This window comes from Protopterus annectens, chromosome 7.part0 (assembly GCF_019279795.1).
Source record: "Protopterus annectens isolate FY-2018-M chromosome 7.part0, PAN1.0, whole genome shotgun sequence".
NCBI lineage: Eukaryota > Metazoa > Chordata > Ceratodontiformes > Protopteridae > Protopterus > Protopterus annectens.
Window position 1 is genome coordinate 519475347 of NC_056739.1, and position 26373 is coordinate 519501719.

Here is a 26373-nt window from a genome sequence, read left to right on the forward strand (position 1 = left end):
TGGGCACATGTGCAGAAAGCAGAAGACAATCTGATGAAGAAGATTTGGGACAGACAAGAAGAAGGTAAGAGGAAGTGAGGATGTCCAGCAAAGTGGTGAATGGATTGTGTGAAAGAAGATTTGTGACAGTCAAGCATGAGTTTTGAAGAAGGCAGGAGTGTGACACTAAATCGAGAGAGATGGCGACAGTTAACATGATACCATGAGCCCATTTAGAAAAATGGGGAAAAGGGGGATGATGATGATGATGATGAAGGATGTTGCTACCTCTAGTGGGGATAAGAACAAGCTAGTCCAGGGCACTGGAATTATTGAATTCCAGGAAACGTTGGGCAAGTGTATTGGTACATGAGTAGTTTTCCCAGTTGACTTCTGTTAATTTTTTCAACTCAGCAATGTACTCAACAACACTGCCACTAAGCCTTCATGATATGATGGACAAATTTGTAATGTCAGTCTGTCTCACCAGTTTTATGAGTAAAACAAGGGAAATTAATAACAAACAAAACAGATTAAAAAAAAAAAAACTTAACCAGTCTATTGGTGCAGAGACAAATCATCTGAATGCAATGTGTTGGTTACTGAGAATCAAGTCATTATCTTGGAGGTATCAGGTTGCCTAGCGGGGTAAGTATAAGTAGCCAAATGCCAGTTTGCCTGTCCTAGGTGACAAAGAGAAAGTAGAGTTTCATGTAACCATTCTGTTGTCTGGTTGAGGACAGGAAGCAGAATAGTCACACTGTGTAATAAGTGGTGAGGAAGCAGGTGTATATTGCGTTATCAAATCTTTAAAAGTTCGAACGTCATACGGTCGAAGCCATATGATCGAACTTTTTTCAAAGTTCGAAAAGCTAAAAAAAATAAACAACAGAAAAAAACTATTTGACCATTTTAAGCAGGGGGGCAAGCTGCCCTGCTCCCCCACACCCCCTGCTCTTTAAATATACCAACTCTGAGATTGCACTACAGTGCAGGACAGGGAAATCGTCCCATTCTGTACTGTACGGAGATCTTCATTGAAACTTTTGAATGTTTAAAAGTTCGATCATATGGTGTCGACCATATGACATTCGAACTTTTAAAAGTTCAATAACGTAATATACACCTGTGAGGAAGCATGTTTGCAGTACATGTAGGGAAACATGCATGTCTGCATACCTCCCTTATTTGCACATATCAACCCTTAATTATTAGGACATTACAGAAAAAACCTCTGTGGCAAAGCATATAATGCCATACTGGATAGCATCATTTTCTTTTCTGTCTGCCTCAGTGATAGAAAATTGCTTTATTAGATGGGGTCCCAGGCTGGCAGGCACAGGACTGGTGGAGGTAAACCAACGGGTCTTAAGAGGAGATTTAGAGTCAAGGAGAGACACCAGTAATAGTAGATGGTTAATGTTGATATTATAGTCAATTAAATAATCAAACCAATAAATGGTGTAGGGGTTAGCAGGTTGGCATAATGGTTAAAGTGTTACTCACACAAGGTACAAGGTTTGATTCCAACCTCTGGTTATTGGTTAGGATTATAATAGTCTGCAGACTGATAATCCAGTAATTACTCATGAAACTGTAATAAATAAATTAGTAACCCAATTGGTTAACCTGCAGTTAAGTGAGCAATGCAAGACTGACAAGGAAAGCTGGCAGAATAATGGAATATGTACAAAGGTATACCATTAGTAGAAAATAAGTTACTGTTCTACTGATTATTTATTTGGTGAGCTCACACTAAATATACTTCACGCAGTTTTAAACAACTCATCATTACAAAGCACACATGGAAAAGAAGCATTTTGGTGTTGAACAGTAAAACAAAACTACATTTGCTCCAAAAACCCACACAAAGTGAAACCATAAAAAAGGTTAACATATAAATTCATGAAGCCACACCACAGATGGAACACAAATGCTCCACTGATACTGTCTTTCAAAAATATAGACAGACCTATCGGAAAATAGGAAAACACAATTTGAGGATGTAAGGGGAATAGCTGAGGGAAGTATGAAGAAGTATTATTTCATAGCAAGGGTAGTGAATGATTGGAATAGCAGACAAAGAAGTATATTTTAAAACTGTAAAATAATTAATGAATGGATGGTACAAACAGAAAGCAATTCTTAAACTGGGGTGGGAGGTCTACAACTTACCCACACAGTACATAAATAATACTAAGCTGATTAAGCAATAATATGTTTTTGTCTAACTGACTTCCTTTGATACTATCTTTCTGGTTCACTGCTCTAGAACTCATTTAGAGGAACATTTAATTAAGCCTTAAGATGCTTAGTGCAAATCTGGGCTTGAGGCCTGTAGTCTCTACTTGTATATATAACTCAGAGCTAGATACTTAACAATAAAAGACCTCACAGATCACCAGTGAAAAGAAAATGTTGCTTTATAGATCTTAACTTTTATAACAAATAACTACATTTGAAATCCAATAAACAATGAAGCATCTGTAAGACAAACAGGACTTTGTATTATTTTTTGAAAAACTTTCTAATCTTTAGGCTTCAAATGTAGATGACAGTCCTTTTCCAACGTCAAGGTTACAGTCTGTGTTAGAAAATTATATGAAATTACAGTTCATTTTTCTACCTTTAGGCAAAGAGAAGTCCAAGCAAAATTGTAGGGATATGCATTCAAAGAATTATATTTTCTTCCTTGCATAATTATACGTATTCTAAAATGATGTGCAGTTATTTGAACAATGAATACCCAACATTTTTGTTTAGACTAATTAATTTCAATATGGGACTTCTCATTACAAGTATGTTTCAAAGATTCTGACAACAGCTCTTCACATGGATTTTGTTCCCATATGCAGAATGCCTCACCTTTGTATGCCTTCTGAGTGATCATTTTATATTTGAGCCCTGTGGGGTACTGTATCCTGTAAAACCACAGCTTCATATAATAAACTAAAGATCTATCATGCCTATGAGTTGCCAGTGGGGGGCAAAGGAAACAGAGGGCTCAAAAACTTGGCAGAATTTAATTGTTTTCCTTTTCCATTTTAACAATCATTTTCTTTTTTACAAATCTCACTTTTGCTTTACTGGTTACAGTAAAACATCATTTAAAATGCAGCATGTTGACAGGAACTGATTACCATGACTGGACAGTTTTTGGTTACTGGTTGATTTTACCAACAAGACAATGCTTCATAATGGAAATTGTCCACATTTCATTGTAATGTAACCTCAGAGTTGACTAATTTATTTAAGATGTGATAATGATCTACCCTGTGGATGACATGCCTTGTATTGAAATGTCAGCCAAATATTAGGTGGACATTTCACTAAACCTGGTGACTCCTGCCACTGTGACTAGCTGTACGACAATTTTTGACTCATAGTATTTATATAGCGGTGTTCGGTGTTCAATAGAATTTTTCTTTTTGTTTCTTGCTGCAAGTGCATATTATCTTGAAAAATAACTAGAGAATTCACTTGATTTTATAGGATGCAGCTTTGTGATGCAAACAGTGAAAATATTTTAAAGTAAAAAAAAGACACAACTTTACCTTTTAAGAACCGCAATTTCATTTTCTAGGTTAGTATCTCTAATATTCTGAGACTTTTTTACACACTTCATTGCAAAGAGCTTTCCAGTGTGTCTTTCTTTCACTAAGTATACTTCTGAAAAGGCTCCCCTGGAAGGAAAGAGAAAGACAGATAATGACAGTAATACCAGTGACATTATAACAGAAGACTGCTAATTACATAAACCACAACATTTTACATTTTTTGAAGTGAAAAAAAAAATATGTTTACTCAGTATTTTTATGTCATGTACTTACATACTAGCTATTGCCTGAAAACAATTTGCTACTATCTGATTCAGATGGATCCCACGCTCCATATAAATAACTTTAATAATCTTATATTATATATCAAAACTGACCAAAAGGGTGAATAAAATGTGTTAATTATACAACAGGCAGCCAAAGCACGTCCCTTCTGACTGCATAACGGAAAAAAAAGCATGCCGTTTCATAGCTGTTGTAACACACAGGTGGACTGTAATCTGAACACAAATTGCCACATACACAAGCAGTCATGCATGGCACTCATGAATTGTAGTTAGTGTTCACAGCATCCTTGGTATCTGACAATACCTATACATATCCCAGCATGTGCTGTTATACAGATGCATCCGTCCATTCTTCCATTCATTTATTATTCTTACTTTTGTCTACCTAAAGACTGTGGAGAGCTATAAACTTGCCTGGCAAGCAAATCACATAAGACTGAAACCAATCTCTGAAGCTAGACCATGAATGGAGACATGCATACAAACATACATACACACACATAAAAAAAAAAAAAACAAAACAAACAAAAGAAAAACAATTTTAACATCAGGATTTCACCTATCCACAAGTACGGGTGAAATCATCAGGAAGCAGGAGATCTGGAAAAACAATACAGATAATGAGAGGACATCTTAACTCTGCAATGAAGTCACCCTAGGCTGGAATGAAGCATAAAACTACACAATGGGAGGCTGAAACAAACGCACACACACACACACACACACACACACACACACACACACACACACACACACACACACACACACACACACACACACACACACATGCACATACACACATAGACGCAAACACATATGTTACATGCTTTAGTTTTCTTTTGTTCTGGAGCATACTACCGTTTACACAGAAATATTTTTGAATATTTGTGCTTTACATCCTGGCTATGTTTGAAATAGATTCCTTTTGAATAAGTATATTTAACAGGTCCGACAAAGTAGTCATAAATAAATTAAACAAAAATAAAGTATTTTTTACAACAGATATACAAATGCAGTGGAGTTTGTATTGTTTCATTGATTACAATCTGAGTTAAACATAATATGACATTGTAGTTCATTTTTTTCCCTCTAGACAAAGATGCCCAGGCAGAGTTTCAGAAACATATATCTGAGTAAGCACGCTCATTAAATAATCTAGGCAAATGGCCATTTCTTCTTCTATCATTTGTAAATGCTGAAAACATGAACAGGATGGAATGGCTCAGTATAAATCCCATTATTAGTATTGCCAGGATAAGAAGGCATAAAGCCAATCTTGACAGAAAACTACTTTTTTTTTTAACTACGAGTGAAGGGAATGAAACAGTTACCTCTAGAAGTGGGTGAAGCTGTTACTGCAGAGGAAATGGTGCAGTCATGGAAATGAATCTAAGGAACATTGGATGTAAAATCACTAAGCTGAGAATAACCTAACTAGGTTTCTGAAAGATTTAATTATGTAACAACAATAAGCAAAACAAAGTCTGGCTATCCTTATTTGCTTATGTCATCCGTGTATTTGTTTTCTTTGGGATACACAGTGGCTGTATTTGCAAATGACATACAAATGACCCAAGAACTCTGCTTTGCAATTTGAATCATTAGAATGCAGTCAAGCATGAAGAGAAAACTGTATGAAGGCACCCATATTCCACTGCTACCGCACAAACAAAAATCAAGATATAGTGCACCCAGGCACATTACACACAAACAGCTCTTCCATATATCAAAAGCCCACCTCATAAAAATGACACCTAGACATACCCTTAATGAAAAATATAACTTTCCACAATGAGAACTGTATGATAAGGAATGTTACATGTACTTCCATGAAACCTGGAGGAGGACATTTAGCTTTAAAAAAAAACTAATCAAACAACTGATCACTGCACTTTTGAAATGCAATTTACCATTAAGTGGCATAAAAGAAGGAAATTATATTTCAAAACTTTTGTCAAATGATTTCTGCTGTTTGACAGAACAGAACAATTAAGCCACCCACAACAGATGTACATTACTCATTAAGTACCATGACTGCAATAAAAATGTTACAAGCTAAGCTTACTAATGCATTTTCTATTATTATTTTAATGATACATGTCTGATTAGATAGAGTTTACTGGCTACTTTTGAAAAACCTGGACTTAGGTTCAAAGATTGAAAACTAATTAGATTCAAAGGGAGTTGCTTATATTTCTTGATTTGATAAAGATCAGGGTTTGCAAGCCTTGCATCCTTGTTGCATGTGTGTGTGTGTGTGTGTGTGTGTGTGTGTGTGTGTGTGTGTGTGTGTGTGTGTGTGTGTGTGTGTGTGTGTGTGTGTGTGTGTGTGTGTGTGTGTGTGTGTGTGTGTGTGTGTGTGTGTGTGTGTGTGTGTGTGTGTGTGTGTGTGTGTGTGTGTGTGTGTGTGTGTGTGTGTGTGTGTGTGTGTGTGTGTGTGTGTGTGTGTGTGTGTGTGTGTGTGTGTGTGTGTGTGTGTGTGTGTGTGTGTGTGTGTGTGTGTGTGTGTGTGTGTGTGTGTGTGTGTGTGTGTGTGTGTGTGTGTGTGTGTGTGTGTGTGTGTGTGTGTGTGTGTGTGTGTGTGTGTGTGTGTGTGTGTGTGTGTGTGTGTGTGTGTGTGTGTGTGTGTATATATATATATATATATATATATATATATATATATATATATATATATATATATATATATATATATATATAGATATATATTTAGAGAGAGAGAGATTACATATAGATATAGATAGTGATACATACACATATGTATAACTAGTGTGTCTGTGTGTGAGTGAGAGCTGCATTTATGCTGAAAAACAGGGCTACTCTATTCTGTCATCTGAACTACCAGAACACACAGCAGTACAACCCTACAATTAGAATGATCAGTCACCACCTATGCTCATTGTAAGCACATATACTCTGTGTAATATCCCAATTAGCATTGCATTGTCCTACTTGTATTTTAACAATAAACTCTACCAAGACTACCCTTGGATAAAGAGAGAATAGGTCTTCCCCAGAACAAGAGTCGACATTTCATTCTTATTGTACATTACTGCTCAGAATACCCATAAGCTGTTCATCTGAAATATACTTCTAACCAGAAAGCCGGAAGTTATTTTAGATAATGACATGCACTTTCCAAGTAAGGAGCTTTATTATTTTTATTTGTATTTTTTTATTTTTATGCAAAACAGAGATTTCAGATACTATATCAAGTTCTCCTCACCTTAATGGACAACTTAAAAGAGCAAGCTATTAAAATATACAAAAGAGAGCAGAAATCATCTGTAGCAGCTGTCTGTAATCTCTCAATGAGTGAATACTCCTACTTCTGACTTCCTGTACGATAGATTATAATTAAAACATAATATAGCCATCCCAAGTTGTGGCTTTTGATTTCAAAGTAGGAAGAGTCTACATAAGTAACTAAATGGTTAGGTCTAAGCAGAATGGGTAGACCCCCCCCCCCCCCAGGTTTCAGTTTTAAATAAATATCTGGTTATACCCTACAGTATATGCTAAACTCTCTTTCCCCTTATAAACCATGCTAGAGCTAACCTTAGAAAGAGTTCATTTTGGCCATATGAGTTGGTTGAATGGGTTATACTGTAAAATAAAACCCAATGCATTAGGTAAATTCTGGGAATTAGATCTGTGATTTTTAAGCATAACTTCTAAACATTGATATGATTCTACAATAGCTTCTAAGCAAATTAAACAGATTGTAGGTACTGAATAATAATAATCACTGGAATTTGTTTCAGTGCTTGTCACTCAAACATTAGTCCTGGCAAACCAGATAAACAACAGTTTGAATATAATCAAATGACAACATGGGTTTGTCCATTTTTATCCACAGATGGCCTCTGTGTTAACTAGTCATTGCTATTTTATCAAGCGTGTACATCCCAGATGTGATTGAAAGAATAAATGAATGACTAAGGTATTTCAGCTTATTGCTGTCAAACTACAGTGTGGGCGGCCACGGTGGTGCAGTGGTTAGCATTGCCGCCTCACAGCAAGAGGTTCTTCGGTTCGATCCTCGGCTGGGGTGCCTTCTGTGATGAGTCTGCATGTCCTCCCTGTGGTCGCGTGGGTTTCCTCCGGGTGCTCTGGTTTCCTCCCACATCCCAAAGACATGCTGCAGGTGGATTGGATACTCTAAATTGGCCCTAGGTGTGCATGTGAGTGTGCCTTCTGTGGAAGGTTGGGCGCCGGGCTGGCAACTCGACACTGTAAAACTCCACTGCCGTTCAATGTGCGGACAAGGTGATCCGCTGTGGCGACCCCTAACCGGAAGAAGAAGAAGAAGAAGAAGCTGTCAAACTACAGTGTAACCTATTGCAACCCTCCCAGAAAAAACACACCTGATGTGCCTACCCATTACCCTTTATTTATTGTATGTGCATTAGATGTCTGATTGTGAAGATACAATAAATTAATGATTTAATGAATTGGCTGTACCTGACTGAATTAAAATCAAGCCTTGCCAAAAAAAAACAAGCAACCCTGGTGCAACCCTAGTAGAAACAGGCTATACAACAAGAGAAAGAAACTAATGTCTAAGAGCAAGAGGGAACTGGCTCAGCAGAGGAAAAAATCCATCTCTAGCTTAAACAAACAAATTAGAGATCTTACCAAGTCCTACAAAGCTAATTATGAAACAAAAATAGCCTCCCTAGCTAAGGATAATCGCAAGGCATTCTTTAACGATGTCTGAAATCTAAAAGTGAATACCCAACTATGCATTGAACTGGTTGTGGATGGCACCACCCATACTCAGATAAACAAAACACCCATACTTAACCAGAGGTAATAGCCAACCTCCTAGCTGCCAGATTTGGAGAAAACTTTATCCTCCCTGTCCCCACCAGTCATCCCCCAAAGTATATCTGCCAACATTCCCCAGCCTATTATCTCATATAAGCAGGTCACCTTGGCAGTCTCTAAGGCCAAAAACATGGCATCAATGGGACCAGACAACATCCCAGGTTGCCTTTTTAACTACTTAAATCATGACCTAGCAGACCCACTTGGATCCCTGTTTAACCACAACCTGAGAACTGTCTATGTTCTGGCAGAATGCAAGACAGCAATGGTAATCCCTCTGCACAAAGGGGGACCATCAATCAACCTGGGAATTATAGGCCCATAAGCTTGACTAGCCTCATCTGCAAGGCCATGGAAAGAATCATCATGGACCTTATTAACAAGGAAATAGTTAATCTCCAAACTCTGGACCCAACCCAGTTTGGATTCATTAAAGGTAGATCATGCCTGTTAAACATGGTTGACTTCTTTGAGAAAGTAATCAAGGCCTTGGACTAGGGAAAGACAGTGCATACCACTTATTTTGAACTAGCCAAGGCATTTCACACAATTCTCCACACATGTATTACAAAGAAACTCTCTCAATTGGGAAATAACTCCATTACCAGATGGGTAGCCAACTGGTTCACTGTCAAGACACATGCTGTCAAAGTGGATGAATTCATTTCTAGCAAAAAAACAGTCACCAGATGCATACCACAGAGTTCTGTGCTGGGTCCCTTACTGTTCAGAATTTATTTCTCAGAAATCCAGGCAAACTTGGATGGCCTGTGGCTGACCAAGTTTGCCTACAATTGCAAACTGGGAGTGATCATCGATTCCCCTACTGATGTTAATGTACTGCAGACAGGACTAACACAGACAAATGACTGGTGCCAAAGCCACAGATTAAAGCTAAATGCAAAACATGCATTATTATTCCCTTTGGGAAAGCTGGCATCCTTGCTAATTATATTATAGGCAGCACTCCCCTAAATGTAGACCCAGTGGTACCTGATCTGGGTACTCAGATTGATAGCAGTCTGAACTTTGACCACCATGTATAAACACTAGTAAGGAAATCTTTCTATGTGGCACATCTTATAAGTAAAGGCATTGCATGCAGACCTGAGGATGTTATAATTCCATTATACTCGTCCCTCATCAGACCAATAATTGAGTCCAATGTTTCCTTTTGCATGTACCTCACCAGACACCTGCAACAACTGGAGAGACCGCAGAGGTTTCTCACCAAGAAATTACAGGGTACACAAAACAAGTGTTATGTGGAAATAATATCACTTTATTCTGTCTCCTACAGGTTGCTAAGAGGTAACCTGTGCCTGGCTTACAGGGCAGTCTCTGACATTGTCATGATGGAAATGCTGCACATTCATAAATGATACTGCAGGAAGGTCACTCACTCCAGAGATCTTAGCCTAGCTTCTGACATAAACAGATCATGCTGAAGAGATAGACACATCTCCCAGAGGTTGCCACTTCTCTAGAACAAGCAAACAGAAGTGATAGACCATGATAAAGTGAAGTAACAAAAATCAAAATCAAACCAAGAAAAGAAAATAATGATACTTCACAACAGTGACACGAAAAAATGTTTCATGACTCACAAATTTTTCGGATATAATACTTCGTCAGACTAATGATATAACAATCCAGAAAAATCACAATACTTATAATAAAGATTCAAACAACACATGACACAACCTAACCAATCCTAATTACAGAATAATTATAAAATCAGCACATTTTCATTTCACTTAAAAAGGAAATTTTTGCTTTATCTTTTCCTCAAAAGTAATGAGTAAATATCAAACAACCCCTTAAAATCAAATTTATACACATAAAAATTGCTGTTTACATTTCAATACAAGTTTGATTGTAATCTGTTTATTAAGACCATGAAAGGAATCAGCCTGCATGAGAACAATCCAGTTGTATACTTTAACTTCTAACATATTGTTTATGTCACCACCACTTTGACTGCCCTGGAACAAGCTTCCAATTCAGGTGAAACAGAACCCCTACCTGACCCTCTTCAATGCAACCTAGATAAATGGATAGGTGACCTCAAATTCAGTCCTAGGATAGTACCCACATCCTTCCTGGACAAAGAAAGATGGTATTAACTACAATAGACCCTTATCTCTGTGAACTTCACTCACCTAACCACTGACAATTTGGGCAACTCAGGAAAAATATGGCTAGGCTTGTAAGGGATCTAGGCCTGTTAGCCTAGTAACCTCCTAAGAACCTATGAAACTATAAAATAAATAGTGGCAACAGTAACATATTTCAGCTTGTTGATATCATATAGATTGCAATTGATTTCCTCCCACACATGCATATGTGCCCAAAAATTAGTTGGTTTACTATGTACACCTCAGATAAGTGACTGATGATATAAAGATAAAGAAATAAAACAAAATACAATAAATCATGGTAATGTATCTCACTCATTGTTGTTGTCAAACACTTATATACACATAGCGCACCTGCAGGTGTAGATGAATAGTGTACAGGTTCCTTCCTACCTGACTCTGGTAACACCCCTATTTGCACCCAACACACCAAGGTTGCAAATAATAACAGGTTTTATTCTAGATGGAAACTCTAGTCTTAACAGGCAACAGCACAGTAGCAAACAAATTATTGCAGCAGCACAAAGTTTAGCAATAAGGCAATATGAGGTATACATACAGTGAAATCACCCCCCCCAGAACTCAATAAGAGAGGTCTTGCTATTCAAATATGAGCAAAAATGTAACGCCATTGAGCAGTAAAGATTATGTAATGCAGCAATACTAACAGCAGCTATAACCTTGATCAGTTCTAATCAGACCAAACTATGAAAACACTCTGTTATACTCTGTTCACTGGCCAATGACTACTTACAGTCTTAATACTGGCATGATGGGGTCCAACGTTGGAGCTCATATGAAACCTGGGTATTTGCAATCCACAAAGCATTAATGGGGAAATCCACATTGAGGAGTGAGTAACATGAGATCCACAGAACAACAGCCAATACTATTTCGAGATAAAGCTAAGCAGTTTCAGTTCAGAAAAGGAAAGAGGGAAAAAAAAAAGCCTAGGCACACAGTCCCAGTCGAGACTATAGCACCATCCTATGAAAGTATAAAATGGCGGCTAAAACCTCTCACCACTCCGTCGATAATATTCTAGATGTCAGGCACCACAGTTCTACTGATAAGTGTAGAAATCTACCAACAGCAGTCTGGTAATCAAAAATGGCTTCTTTATAATAGTATGAACAGTATTCCTGTCCTTGCTATCAGATGCAGGCGTGGGACTACTGGTTCCAGACTTCTCTCCTGGTTCCACAGATCACCATCAACCAGGTTTTCAGAGGAGGATAGACACAATCTGCAACTTCACTTCCCAGTCCCAGACACTAGAAAAATCCAGTTTTAATGCAAGGCCCCTTATTCCTTCACCCTGTGTTTCAGTCTGATCTCTTTTACTTTTGTTTCTCTCTTTTATATCAAATGAAAAGGAGGTCCACCTTGTGGTATATCAGAAAACTGCAGTCTGTTAACCATACAGTGAAATACAGTGGGAGCTACACTCTCCTCCCGCTTGAAAACGTGGGTCCTCCCAAGTCAAAGGTAGATTAACAGCAATATATATAAAAACACTAATGTATCATCAAATGAACAGTATTTCTGCATTCAAAAGGTACATCCCACCGAGGGTGAACAACATTATCCTTCACTTGGTATGAGGTGTCACCAATTGAGCAGTAAAAAATAGGGATCATGGGAGTAGATTCTACAATGAGCAGTGATCACAGGCTCCTGTGTACTATGTCCCAAACTGTCATATATAAGCCTCTGTGAGGCCGAATCAGTCTATGAGGCTTTGATTTGAAAGAGACAACTGGGGAATTCTTCTCTGAAGGTTGGTCACTCACATCACTCTCAAAACACACACTTACAAAGATATACATCTGGTGCCTTTCTCCCCGGGCCTCTGCTGAAAATTGTCTTTGTTCCAAGTCAGACTTTCCTGGTTAAGAAATGTAAAATAAAATAAAAATAAAATAATAAATGTCCAGTTCCTCAATAGGCATATTGTTTACTTCTAAGATTTCCTCTTGTATAACTTCACTTTCTTTCTTCATAACTGTACAACTCACCTCAGCACCATTATCCAAAGTTTGCATAGCAGGGCTTCCATCAGCATCAGGTTTTTCAAGAGGCACAGAAACATCACTCAGTTTATTGTTGGTGCTGGACTGTTCAAAGTGACAAGTGACAAATTCTAGTGCATTTACATTGAGATTGCAGTCCATGGGGTCTTGCACATCATCATAGAAAAGTCCACTGAAACCCCAGTCATTATCTCTGTCCTCCTCTCCTTCAGCAGGAGGAATCATAGGCTCTTGAACATTTGGTAGGACATTTCCTCTCCATCTTAGTCTTCTGTATCTCCTTGAGTTAGGTTTTTGCTGAGCCATTTTGGGTTTCGGATTCACAAGTCTCACTGATTCTGCCAAAGGCATTAAGTTGTTGCAGTGTCAGGTTTTGATGGTTCCTTCTTTCCCCTCAGGGAAGACTTGCCAGACAGGGATGTCAATAGCTCAGAACAAATTATGTAGATCTCAGATCCCCAATGATCAGCTAATTTATGCTTTCCTTGCAGGCCCAAGTTTTCTCAAAAGAACTCTGCCCCCTGGTTGCAAGTCATGTATCTTCACTTTCTTGTTATAGTGAGCCTTGTTTCACTGATGTCTTTGTCCTGTTGATTGTTCAGCTAGCTCATATACCTATCTAAGGTTCTTCTTGAATCTCTCCACATAACTGCCATGAGATCGCACTAGCGTACCATCAGCTGTGACTCCAAAGGTTAAATCAACAGGAAGACGAGCTTCTCTTCCAAACATTAGGAAGTAAAGCAAAAATCTTGTAGCATCATTTTTAGTATTGTTGTATGCATGCACCTCTGTGGCTACATGTCTACTCCATTGACTCTTCTTCTCAGCAGATAGTGTTCTTGACATGTCTAGTAAAGTTCTATTGAAATGCTTAGGCTCAGGATACCCTTGAGGATGATAAGGAGTGGTGCGACTTTTCTGAATTCCCAAAAAAGTGAGTAGTCTGTTGACAAGCTTGCTCTCAAAGTCACACCCTTGATCAGAGTATATCCTTTTTGGCAGGCTGTAATGTACAAAGAACTTCTCAACAAGTAGTTTTGCCAATGTAATAGCTTTCTGATCGAAAGATGGAAATGCTTTAGCGTATCTGATATAGTGGTCTGTCACCACCAGCACATTACTGATCCTGCCTTTGTCCGATTCAATGCAAAGGAAATCTATACAGATTACTTCCATGGGTCCACTACTCTCCATTTGACCTAATGAGGTGGATCTGGTGGGCAGAGTCTTTCTCAGAGTGTAGCAAAGTCATGTATGACAATAATCTTCAACATCTTGTTTCATGCATGGCCAGTAGAATCTGTCACATACAAGTCCCAGAGTTCTGTCATAACCAAGATGACCATGTTCATCATGCAAAGACCAAAGTACTTCTGAGGAAGCAAGAATTGCCATTTTTCACTGTCAAGTGCACTAGGAGATCTCTAATACACTGGTCCATTTTGTATCTGGAGTCTGTCCCATTCTTTAGCCAAAAGTTTTGCCAGTAGATGAATATCTGTGCGAAGCATATCAACTTGTTTCTTCTCTAAAGCAGCTACCACCAGCTGACTAAAGGGGTCTTCTCTTTGATCTCTCCTGAGGTGACTGTTACTCAAAGCTGGTAGCGATGAAGCCTGTAAAGTGACCAGATTACAGTAAGCTTGAGGTATGCTTTCTTCAGACAGACCCAACTTCTTGGCCCAACATTCAGTTTGTTGGGAGCAAGTTGCAATATGGCACATAGCTCTCACTCCTGGTGCTGGAATTCCCACCCATTCATCATCGGGATGTAAATCTCCATGAGGTCTTCTGGACAGACCATCAGCATCTCCATTTTTGTGTCCTGGGTGATATTTTAAACTGAAGTTGTAGTTGTCTAAAGCTGCCTTTCATCTGTGGCCAGTAGTGTCTAGCTTTGCAGTGGTCTGTATGTATGTCAGAGGTTGTTGTCAGTCTGAACTTCGAATTCAGCCCCATAGAGGTAGTCATGCAGCTTGTCTACTACAGCCCACTTTAAAGCAAGGAATTCCAACTTGTGTGCAGGATAGTTCCTTTCTGTTGGACATAAACTTTGACTGATAAAAGCCACATCTCTGTTTCTTGTCATGCTCCTGGTAAAGGACTCCTCCTAAACCATCTCTGCTAGCATCCACATGTAATATGTATGACTTTGTTGAGTCAGCATATGCCAGCACTAGCACATGTGGGAGGCAATACGTAAGCTGTTCAAATGCCTTTTCGCACTCAGGAGTCCAACGATTCTCAATGAATTCTTTAGAGCCTCTCGGTCCCTTTGGCTTCTTCAGAAGAATGTTTTCATTTGTTTCATCTGCTTCCTCATCATTTTGGAGCAATTGGTTGAGTGGTCTTGCTATCTTTGAAAATCCTTCCACAAACCTTCTATAGTAACTGCAGAACCCAAGGAAAGATTGCAGCTCTGTGATGGTTCTGGGTCTGGGCCAAGATGTCACAACTTCAACTTTGCTGAGATCTGTGGATATTCCATTTGCAGATACTACATGTCCCACATGGGTCACTGAAGGTTGGAAAATTTTGCATTTGTCAAGTGACAACTTCAGCCCTTCCTTCTCAATACTGTCCAATAATTTCATCAGTCTTTTTTTGTGTTCCTCTAGGGTCTTCCCAAAGACAATGATGTCATCAAGGTAAACTAAGACTTCCAGGAGATGCATGTCTCCAACTGTTCTTTCCATGATTCTCTGGAAAGTTGCAGGTGCATTCGTTAAACCTTGAGGTAGGTGATCAAACTTGAAAAATCCCAAAGGAGTGATGAAGGCAGTCTTCTCTTTATCTTTTGGGTGCATAGGGATTTGATAGTATCCACTCCTTAAGTCTAGCACACTGAACCACTTACTGACTGCCAGGCAATTTACAGCATCTTCAATCCAGGGTGTTGTGTACTGGTGTGGAATGGTTCGCTGATTCAGAGTACGATAGTCAACACACATGCAAACTGACCCATTCTTCTTCCTGATAATGACAATGGGAGAGGCATATTGACTTCTTGACTCTTGAATTATGTCCAAATAATGTTCTTTGCTATGCCTTAGACTCACCAAACAACCGAAAAATAAGTACAGTGAAAGAAAAGGTGAGACTCCGCTGGATGTTCCACTGCTTTATTAAAATACACAAAAAGTTGTATCCAAAACTGGTAAGAAACTCCAACAAAATAAATATCCACTGACAAGCGCTTTCGGGTTAAAACCCTTCATCAGATCACATACTAAAAACACTTCCTGATATTTAAAATACATGTCAACCAATGAAAATTAGTAAAAAGCCCGCCTTTTCTGCAAGGCTGGTTTTAAAGGTACACAGTCATTTAAGCCCGGAGTTCTGTGGGCCATCAATTCCAAAATCCATTTGGACTCCATAGATTCAGTTAATAGTTTAACATCACCCCCCCCCCTATTGTTCATAACAACATTAACCACTGCTTTGAATTTAAAATTATGTGTGGGGTGGGTCTCAATATGCTTATATAAAGCATTATGTGCATCTTTATTCCTAATTGAAGACATATGTTGCAATATTCTTACCTTAAACATATTGTTGGTCTTGCCAACATAAAAACATATGCATTCAGTGCACTCCGCTATGTAAACTAAATTACTTGTCCTACAGGTAGCTTTTGCTTTGAAATTAAAGACATGTCCACTGACTGGATGTGTAAAGGTGTGATCTTTATTTATAAATTGGCATGCTTTACAATATCCACATGGGACACTGCCAATTTTTTCTTTTAGGATACAAGTTTGGGTTACTGTTTTCTCTTTACAAAGGATATCTTTTAGATTCTTGTTTCTCCTATAACCAAATTGTGGATAAACCCCCACTATATTTCTTAACTTGTTATCTCCCCTCAAAATATTCCAGTTTCTATTGACAATATCCCTGATGTCTCCTATATTACTACTATATGTAAACAGTACCCTTGGTTCATTAAGTTTGTGTGTGGTATTAGTGGTTCTTATTTCCCCTTTATTACATTTAAGCCATGGCTTAAATCTATTATCTCTTTTTGTGTGATTGGTATCAACCACTAATACCACACACAAACTTAATGATATACTTCAATTAGGAATAAAGATGCACATAATGCTTTATATAAGCATATAAGCATATTGAGACCCACCCCACACATAATTTTAAATTCAAAGCAGTGGTTAATGTTGTTATGAACAATAGGGGGGGGTGATGTTAAACTATTAACTGAATCTATGGAGTCCAAATGGATTTTGGAATTGATGGCCCACAGAACTCCAGGCTTAAATGACTGTGTACCTTTAAAACCAGCCTTGCAGAAAAGGCGGGCTTTTTACTAATTTTCATTGGTTGACATGTATTTTAAATATCAGGAAGTGTTTTTAGTATGTGATCTGATGAAGGGTTTTAACCCGAAAGCGCTTGTCAGTGGATATTTATTTTGTTGGAGTTTCTTACCAGTTTTGGATACAACTTTTTGTGTATTTTAATAAAGCAGTGGAACATCCAGCGGAGTCTCACCTTTTCTTTCACTGTACTCTTGAATTATCCCTGCAGCTTTAAGCTCTTCCAGATGTTTTCTCAAGTCCTCCAGATCTCCTGGAGATACCTTTCTGGAATGTTCTCTGGGCTGAACGGCTGGTCTTCTTTTAATCTTATTCGGTGTTTTGCACTTTTTGCACAACCCACATCCAGGTCTATATTAGATATTCAAACACTTAAAAGTTCGAATCACTAAAGAACGAACTTTAGTGATTGACCGCTTAAAAGTTTGAATATCTATAAAAAGAATATTTTTTTAAAAAAAGCAAAATAAGCAGGGGGGCAAGTACCCCTGCACCTCCCACACCCCCACTACTTAAATATACCAACTCTGAGATCGCACTTTAGTGTGCTACAATGCAGAAATGGAAAATGTCCCATTTCCTACACTGTAGCGTGATCTTGGAGTTGGTATATTTAAGTAGCGGGGTGTGTGTGGGTGGTGCAGGAGGGCTTCCCCCCTGGTTACACCCTTTAGTTATTCTTTTATTTATTTAATTTTTATGTATATTTGAACATTTAAGCGTTCAATCACTAAAGTTCGTTCTTTAGTGATTCGAACTTTTAAGCATTTGAATATCTAATATAGACCCCCCCACATCCAGCTCACTTGTAGAAAAACAATTTTTCTTCTTCATCAACAGCTCTTTAGCTTTGGTTACCCACTCAGGGGACAGGAGACCACCCTCTAGATCAATTTCTTCCAGCTTCAATTCATTGACACTGTTCTCGTTTCTTGTCAAAGTAGAAGCAGGTAAGTGAGTGGCAACATAAACATTTCCCAAACGCAATTGTGAATGCAGGACAGTGGGGGTACTTCTTTATTCTTTAACCTCACAGGCAAAGTTTCATAAGGATGCTTCAGCTTGTCAGCAGGCCAAACGTCTGGGACTAATTCCAGCCATGGTGGCAAGTCTATTTCAGGATCCAGTTCCATCATGAGATGAGAAGAAGCTGTTTGTCCACACATCCACATCAGCAGGTGATCTGACCAGGATGAATTACATGTTCTTTTCCAGAAAGGGTCCATACATGACCAATTTCATCTCTCTTACTATCCTTATCCTTCTGAAGGGCACAAAAGGCTGGTCTCAGGAGTAGATGTAGTGTTGGGTGTTCCTGGATCAACTGAGGTGTCATAATTCTTCTGATGAGGTCAGTATTTGTCCCCATTAAAATAGATGTTGAAATCTTTTCTTTGGCCTGGGGCACACAACATTGAGAGTTTCAAAAACTTCTGTTGACCCAACAACTGAGGTGGAAAATTTTAACTTGAGTGAGACATGACCATCATAAGGGAACTTCATGTCACTTAGCCCCCAGATATCCAAGTCTTCTAACTTTCCAAGTGCCAAATGCTTTAAGTATTTCTGGTAGAAGTCTCTGAACAGAATGATGATTTGTGCAGCAGTATCCAACAGTGCTTTACTGGACACCCCTTCTATCTTCACTGGCATGATAGTGAAGGGTCCCACTATGCCATCGGGTACTTTCTGTTTCTGGTGTTGTTCAGCTGTACGGCAGTCAGTATGTTGCTGAGGTACAGTCACTTGGCTTTGCTATTTTAAAGGATGGAACTCTTTCTTATTAATCCTTTGTGGCTTCGGATGCTGAGACTTTGCTGAGATGACTTTCCAATTTGGTTGTTTACCTCAGATGAGCTAGAAATGTGCACAGTATGTAGCTTCTCTCCTCTATTACAAGGAGTGGTTGGGAAGTGAGATCCAGGGAGACTTTTTTTGATGTTAGATTTCATGGAGCTCTTTGTAACTGGACACTCAGCTGGCTCCTTCACTGAGGCCCTTTGAAGTTTTCCTGCATTGCACTTGCCAGTAAAGCTCGTTCACTTTTTCCAAGTTTTCTGCATTTGGACACTGTCGCTTTATATGCCCTGGGTCTCCACAGTGAAAATAAAATCCAATAGGAACTCTGAACATCAGCTTGTTTGTTTCTACCCTAAATCCCTTCGTGGAGGTTCTAGCAGATGTATTCCTCCCTTCAGCTAAAGTTACCACTTCTTTCTGTAATTCTGCAATGGTCTTGGTAACTTGAGATATGGCGTCGGTTAGAGAAGTCACCTGCACCTGCAACTGTGACACCTCTAAATTGTGGACACTCTGGATCATGACTCCCATTTGAGTAGTAAGCACTGCTGTAGGCTCCTGCTTGTGTTCACTTACTGCTTTAGCTGATGAACACTGAGATTTGGCATTCAACAGGGCTTCCTCTTCCTTCACTTCTTTAACCAGTTGAGAATAGGTTAGAGTCTATTTCCTATCTCTCATCCTCAGTTTCTACATAATGGGATCTATAGCTTGAGCTCCTTGTAAAATTTGACTGATTCGAATTTGGTCAGCTATTTTTGGATCCACCCCCTTCTTTAGGATGATCTGGTGGAGCATTTTATCTAATCCCTTAATGTAGTCAGATAGCTTCTCACCAACTTCTTGGTATGTATGTTCAAACTGATACATTATGTCAGCAGCCCTCTCTGTTCTTCCAAACACATCCTGCAGTACTCCTAAACAGTCCTTGGCTGTGCAATCTTGCTTACTCCTTAGGTTGCATACGGTATACGCAGCTAATTCATTTAAACTTTCAACTATCCACTGCTTCTTTTGAGTTTCCGAGATATCCTACTCCTCTAGTGATTGTGAAGCCTGATCCATCCAAGATTCAAATTCTTCTAATCCCTGAGGTGCGGGATGTTTGCCAGAGAAGAAACGTAATTTGCGGTACCCAAACCCAGTGGATGGCTGTGTAGGCTTTAAGCATTTTTCTACAAGACTTCCCAAAGCATTCAAACTTCAGGCCCTATAGTATTTGTGGGCAGTGAAGCTTCAGTTTCTGGTGTAAAGTTCTGACCTGCTTAGATAGCTTCCACAGGTATTTGTTCTGTTGTTGGAGTAGTACACTTCTCAGGAATTACTACATGGACTGGATTCTCACCTTAAACTGATACACTCAAAAATATATGCTCATAAACTAGAGACCTTTTTTCATTCTAATAGGGCCAATGTGCTCTGTTCTGTAGTGTCCATGGTGCTGTCTAATAAGAATCCATGGCCTACAACTGGTAAGGATTCTGTGATTTGACATATTTGCATGTCAGTTCATGTAACACCTGGCAACACTAGAACTAAGCAGTGCTCTGACTGAGCATTGTGTTGTTTGCACCACTTACCAGCTACTTCTGGGCTCATCTTGGTACTGGTATTGCTTTACACATATTCAGGGAAATAGGGTGGAGTTCTAGGCAGTACAGGCAATCCCAGATGAGCCCCCAAATGTAGCGCACCCACAGGTGTAGCTGAATAGTGCACGAGTTCCTTCCTACCTGACTCTGGCAACACCCCTATTTACACCCAACACACCAAGGCTGCAAATAATAACATATTTTATTCTAGATGGAAACTCTAGTCTTAACAGGCAACAGCACAGTAGCAAACAAATTATTGCAGCAGCACAAAGTTTAGCAATAAGGCAATACGAGGTATACATACAGTGAAATCACACCCCCAGAACTCAATAAGAGAGGTCTTGTCATTCAAATATGAGCAAAAATGCAATGTCATTGAGCAGTAAAGATTCTATAATGCAGCAATACTAACAGCAGCTATAACCTTGATCAGTTCTAATCAGACCAAACTGTGAAAACACTCTGTTATACCCTGTTCACTGGCCACTGACTACTTACAGTCTTAATGCCAGCATGATGGGGCCCAAAGTTTGAGTTCACATGAAACCCGGGTATTTGTAATCTGCAAAGCATTAAAGGGGAAATCCACACTGAGGAGTGAGTAACATGAGATCCACAGAATGACAGCCAGTACTATTTTGAGATAAAGCTAAACAGTTTCAATTCAGAAATGGAAAAAGGGAAAAAAAGCCTAGGCATACAGTCCCAGTCGAAACTATAACACAATCCTTTGAAAGTATAAAATGTCGGCCAAAGCCTCTCACCACTCCGTCGATAATATTCTGGATGTCAGGAACTGCAGTTCCACTGCTGAGAAGTGTAGAAATCACCCAAAAACCATCTTAATCGAAAATGGCTTCTTTATAATAAGCACAACAGTATTCCTGTCCTTTCTGATCAGATGCAGACGTGGGACTACTGGTTCCAGACTTCTCTCCTGATTCCACAGATCACCATCAAACAGGATTTCAGAGGAGGACAGTCATGATCTGCAACTTCACTTCCCTGGCCCAGACACTAGAAAAATCCGGTTTTAATGCAAGACCCCTTATTCCTTCACCCTGTGTTTCAGTCTGATCTCTTTCACTTTCGTTTCTCTCTTTTATATCAAATGAAAAGGAGCTCCACCTTATGGTCTATCAGAAGACTGCAGTCTGTTAACCATACAGTGGGAGCTGCACACAGATCAACCTATTGCAACCCCCAAAGACATATGTGAGCTTCAGTCACTGCCACTTCATTTACTGAGCCCATCTCACATGTATGACTGCGATCCAGTTAAGGAGTGAGTAAGTGAGTGAGTGAATGAAGGAATGAATAAATAAATTAACAATCACAGCAATGTATTTCAATACTTCAGGTGACTGCTGTAAGACATGTACAGTGCAACTCTGATGGAAACTAATCCATACACAACTACATATGCCCATTTCTTCTAGCCATTCAATTTACTGTGCATATCTCAGATTTCTGGCTGTAATGAAATGACCAAACAAATAAATATTGGCTACAGCAATGTATTGCAGCTTGCTGCTATCAGACTCATTCAGTGCTACCCATTGCAACCCCCGGCATACAACACACACACATACACACACACACACACACACACACACACACACACACACACACACACACACACACACACACACACACACACACACACACACACACACACACACACACACACACACACATTGCCACCAGTAGTTATGGACATTTTGTTTATTGTGTCCACCTTCAGTAACATATTGTGATCAAACTAGTGAAATAAATAAATATGCAATGGCTGTATTTAAGTACTTTAGCTTAATTCCTGACAGACACATATAATCCACCGCACTATAACTCCCTCCACATGTAACTCCCTCACAAACACAGAAATCTTATATATATATATATATATATATATATATATATATATATATATAAAATAAAAGTACCTGCTAGTGGCTGTCAGTGTCATCACTGTACAAATAAATGGAAATCAGCAAGCAGTCATGTAGCACAATGGATTACAGTATTATATAATACAAATATTTCTTAAAAACATGTTTTTCCATGTGCTACAATCCAGCTAAGTCATTCAATAAAATCTCTTGCTCTTTCATTTAGGCTGCCTCAGGTAAAAGTCACTGGATCCAATCTGAACAAATGGAACTTTCTGATTCTTGCATCTTCTAGCACCTCCTACAGCCCTCATTAAAGTGTTATTTCTGGTCTCCCAAAAATCAGCAGAATAACCTTCAATAAGGCATTATTTACCTTATTCTGAATTGAGTTTATGTCTAAAATGCAGTCTGCTTAGAAAACAGCCCAGAACATGGAACTCACCAAAACAGAAAGTGTATCTATATTTTATTCAGTTATTTACTGTAAATATTTTCAACAACATTTTGCATATATATGTTATATATGTATATATATATATATATATATATATATATATATATATATATATATATATATATATATATAGATACATTAGTCTAGTTGCCCTATATCTTGAGCTACTTCGGGTCGGGATGGGCAAAATGGTAAGTAAATACAAACATGTTTGCAGAAAAAACCTTACTGCAACAGTTTGCCTTGAAGCAAGGAGTCACATGGCACATATACTATGTATTAGTAACACAATTTTTTAAAGGAAAATTGCTATATGTAACACCTCTGGACCTTCATCAGAATGCATTTGTTATGAGGAGATCTTTCTTTCTGCATATTGTCGAATTCTTTGAAAAAGTAACATCAGAACTTGATAAAAGGGTGACAGCCATTGTCATTATCTTTACCAAGTTTGCTCGACCAATTAAGCCCAATGGACACAACTTTCCCTTTTAAGTGGCATTCTACAAGTCCCATCTGGTTAAGTGACTTGCTCAGTGTCTCACAATAGGCAGCTGAAGGTGGAATGTCTAAACTCTGTACACTCTCCAAGATGTAAATCATTAACATCTCAGAGCTTCAGCCCTCTGTGCTAACTGCTAGACCTTAAGGCAGTCGACACCATTTCATTTTAAGAAATGGTGGTCAAAATAAAGCATTATTTCTCAATCCATACATAACTCAGTGGTAAAGACACACTGGTTAATCAATCTGGTGTGGTATTGTTACCTGTCTTTCCTAGCAGTGGATACTTGTTGTTCCTCATAGAGCAGTGTACTGGACTAGATTCGTTTAAAAACAAGAAACGGGTTAATGATAACCAAATATGCTGATGACTGCTGGTGGGGTAACATAATTACTTTAGTAAAAGATGTCATTGCTCTTGAAGATCATATAGGATATCGTATTCACTGAGACACCAGTCCTTCTGACTGCTGCTTTATAAAATACACATCTGGTATAATCTCAGTATTATCTTGAGTGTCCATAATGTGGCATCAAAAGATGCTGAAAAAGGAAATTTACACACACACACACACACACACACACACACACACACACACACACACACACACACACACATGCGCACACACACAGATACACACCCACAAAGACATACATACATATGGATCCACAATGTTTTGTCTAAATGTGTTTTAGTTCAATGAGATGGACTCAAGGCTTTTATATTATGATCCCACTTCACTGATTGTGGTTTGGGTTGTTATTTTTTTATTGTTACATGTGATAGAGTTGAAGTACTGAGAGCATGTCTTGGGAGAGGATTATGATTAATTAGTTACTTTACAGCAGGTTTCATGTTTTTTTTTTTTTTTTAATTTGCTGTAATGTGCAATCACAGTGTAATGGATGTTAGGGATATTTTAACTTTCTTGCACTGCTCTGTAATCTCAGAGTTGGTATGTGTCAGTATACAGTTATATATATTCAATGTCACTCTTCTACCTTCTTCAAAACTCATGCCTGATTGTTGCAGGTCTTCTCTCACATATTCCACCCACCTCTTTGCTGGATGCCCTCATTTCCTCTTGCATTCTTCTTGTCTATCCTAAATCATCTTCACAAGATTGTCTTTTGCTTCCTGCACCTGTGCCTAGACCACCATAATCTGTTCTCTTTGACCTTTTCTGCAATTGGAGCTACTTTGGCTTTGCTGGTATGTTCTTATTTCTTTATCTGTCCCACAATGTGCAGCCTACCACCCATCTCATGCACTTCATCTCCATCACCTCTAGCTTCTGCAACTGCTCTGCTTTTACTGCCCAGGTCTCTGTACCACACAGTAGTATTGCTCGCACCATTGTTTTGTACATCTTACTTTTTTAGCTTCTCTGGCATTCTTCTGTCATTTTCTACCTCTGCCACCTTGTGCCAGTTGCAGCCCTTGTGATTCTAGCTTTGACCTCCTCATTGAAACATCCTGTCTCCTCAACCACCACTCCCAGATACTTGAAGATATTAACCTGTACTACTGTTTTCCCTTCTATCTCAGCTCTCAGCTTCTTCTGATTCCTCCCATTTTCTGCCATTACAGTTGTCTTATCTGTACTCAGTTTCAACTCATGAGCCTTGAATTTTACATTCCATTCCCTTACATTTTGCTGAAGATCTTGCTTAGAGTCTGCCTGTAATGCCATAGCATCTGCATACAGCAACTTTGTTGATCTGTCTTCTCCATTCTGTTTAAGGAAGTCCATCACCAGTATGAATAGTAGTGGGTTCAGAGATGAACCCTTATGACCACCTAATCCGACTGGGAACCCCTCTGTTAGACCAAATATTGTTCATATTTGCCAAAGCAAATAAGTATATTGAGACAAAACCAGGCTAATTTCATAAAACACAGAATTATTTATTCCAGAATGACATAAAACTCACATTTTATTAGCCAGCATATATACATACCCAGTCACATGTTCAACTAATCAATTAACTCTTAAAACTATAATATCCAATAAAAACATGGTTCAAGCATTTTATAAAAAAACAACTAATAGAACTAAATGCATTTAACATGGCCTATACTATAAATTCAAACTATGTCATACAAAAACATTGTGTTATTAATTATCTAAAGTGTGGCCATGCTCTCAAAATAGGTTTAATCGGTATCTTTTCATTTAAGCCTGAGCCATAATCTTCTCTCAGCCTAGCTATCCATTTACTTTCCAAACATTTAGTTAAATTTCTTATATCCCCTTTCCATTTATTAACCTCAACCTTGCCTATAAACTTAACTGTGTGCTATTGAGTTATTTTTCACATGCTTAGACAGGGCATTATTATCTGAGCCTATCTTAATATTATACAGATGCTCTTTTATGTGGCCCTTTGTGTTCTATCTGTCTTACCTACATATAATTTGTTACATATGACACAGTAAGCCAAATATAAATCCAACTGCTACAAAAACACGAACTTTGAACAAAGTGAATCCTCTTAGGCTGAACGCTTATCCAATTCGCTTTATTAAAATAAAATGAAGCGTTTGAAATTTAAAATCCTAAAACAAAATTCGGACTTCTACAGACTAACTGACAAGCATCTGCGTAATGAAAAGAAATTGTTTAAATAACAACATGAAAATAGAAATTTCTTAAAGTGAAATTTCTGATAGCACTATTAAAGCAGTAATGGTGTCAGTATAACTATTAAAAATACATATTTATTAAAAACAATTAAAAAGTGCCTTACTTATATTATCAATTTAATATACTGAAAAAATACTAAAAATAATCACAAACTGAATCTTTGCATTATTAATAAAATTTAATCAAAATTTGTTTATATATGATTTAAATTATCTAAGGAGCGATACTATGAATAAATTATTTGAATAAATAGATGAAAAAATAATCATCAAACGAATAAATAAATAAAAAAATAAAAAAATAAATGAATAAATGA

General features: G+C 38.3%; 1 protein-coding gene across 2 annotated transcripts in view; it reads right to left on the reverse strand.

The window, feature by feature from the left end:
* CAMK1G (calcium/calmodulin dependent protein kinase IG) overlaps positions 1–26373 on the reverse strand; it is a 667913-nt gene that overhangs the window by 290296 nt on the left and 351244 nt on the right. For both annotated transcript variants that reach the window (XM_044077134.1, XM_044077135.1), the window contains exon 3: positions 3534–3662. In XM_044077134.1, the coding sequence (XP_043933069.1) occupies positions 3534–3662 (129 nt within the window). The remainder of the gene's footprint in view (positions 1–3533; positions 3663–26373) is intronic.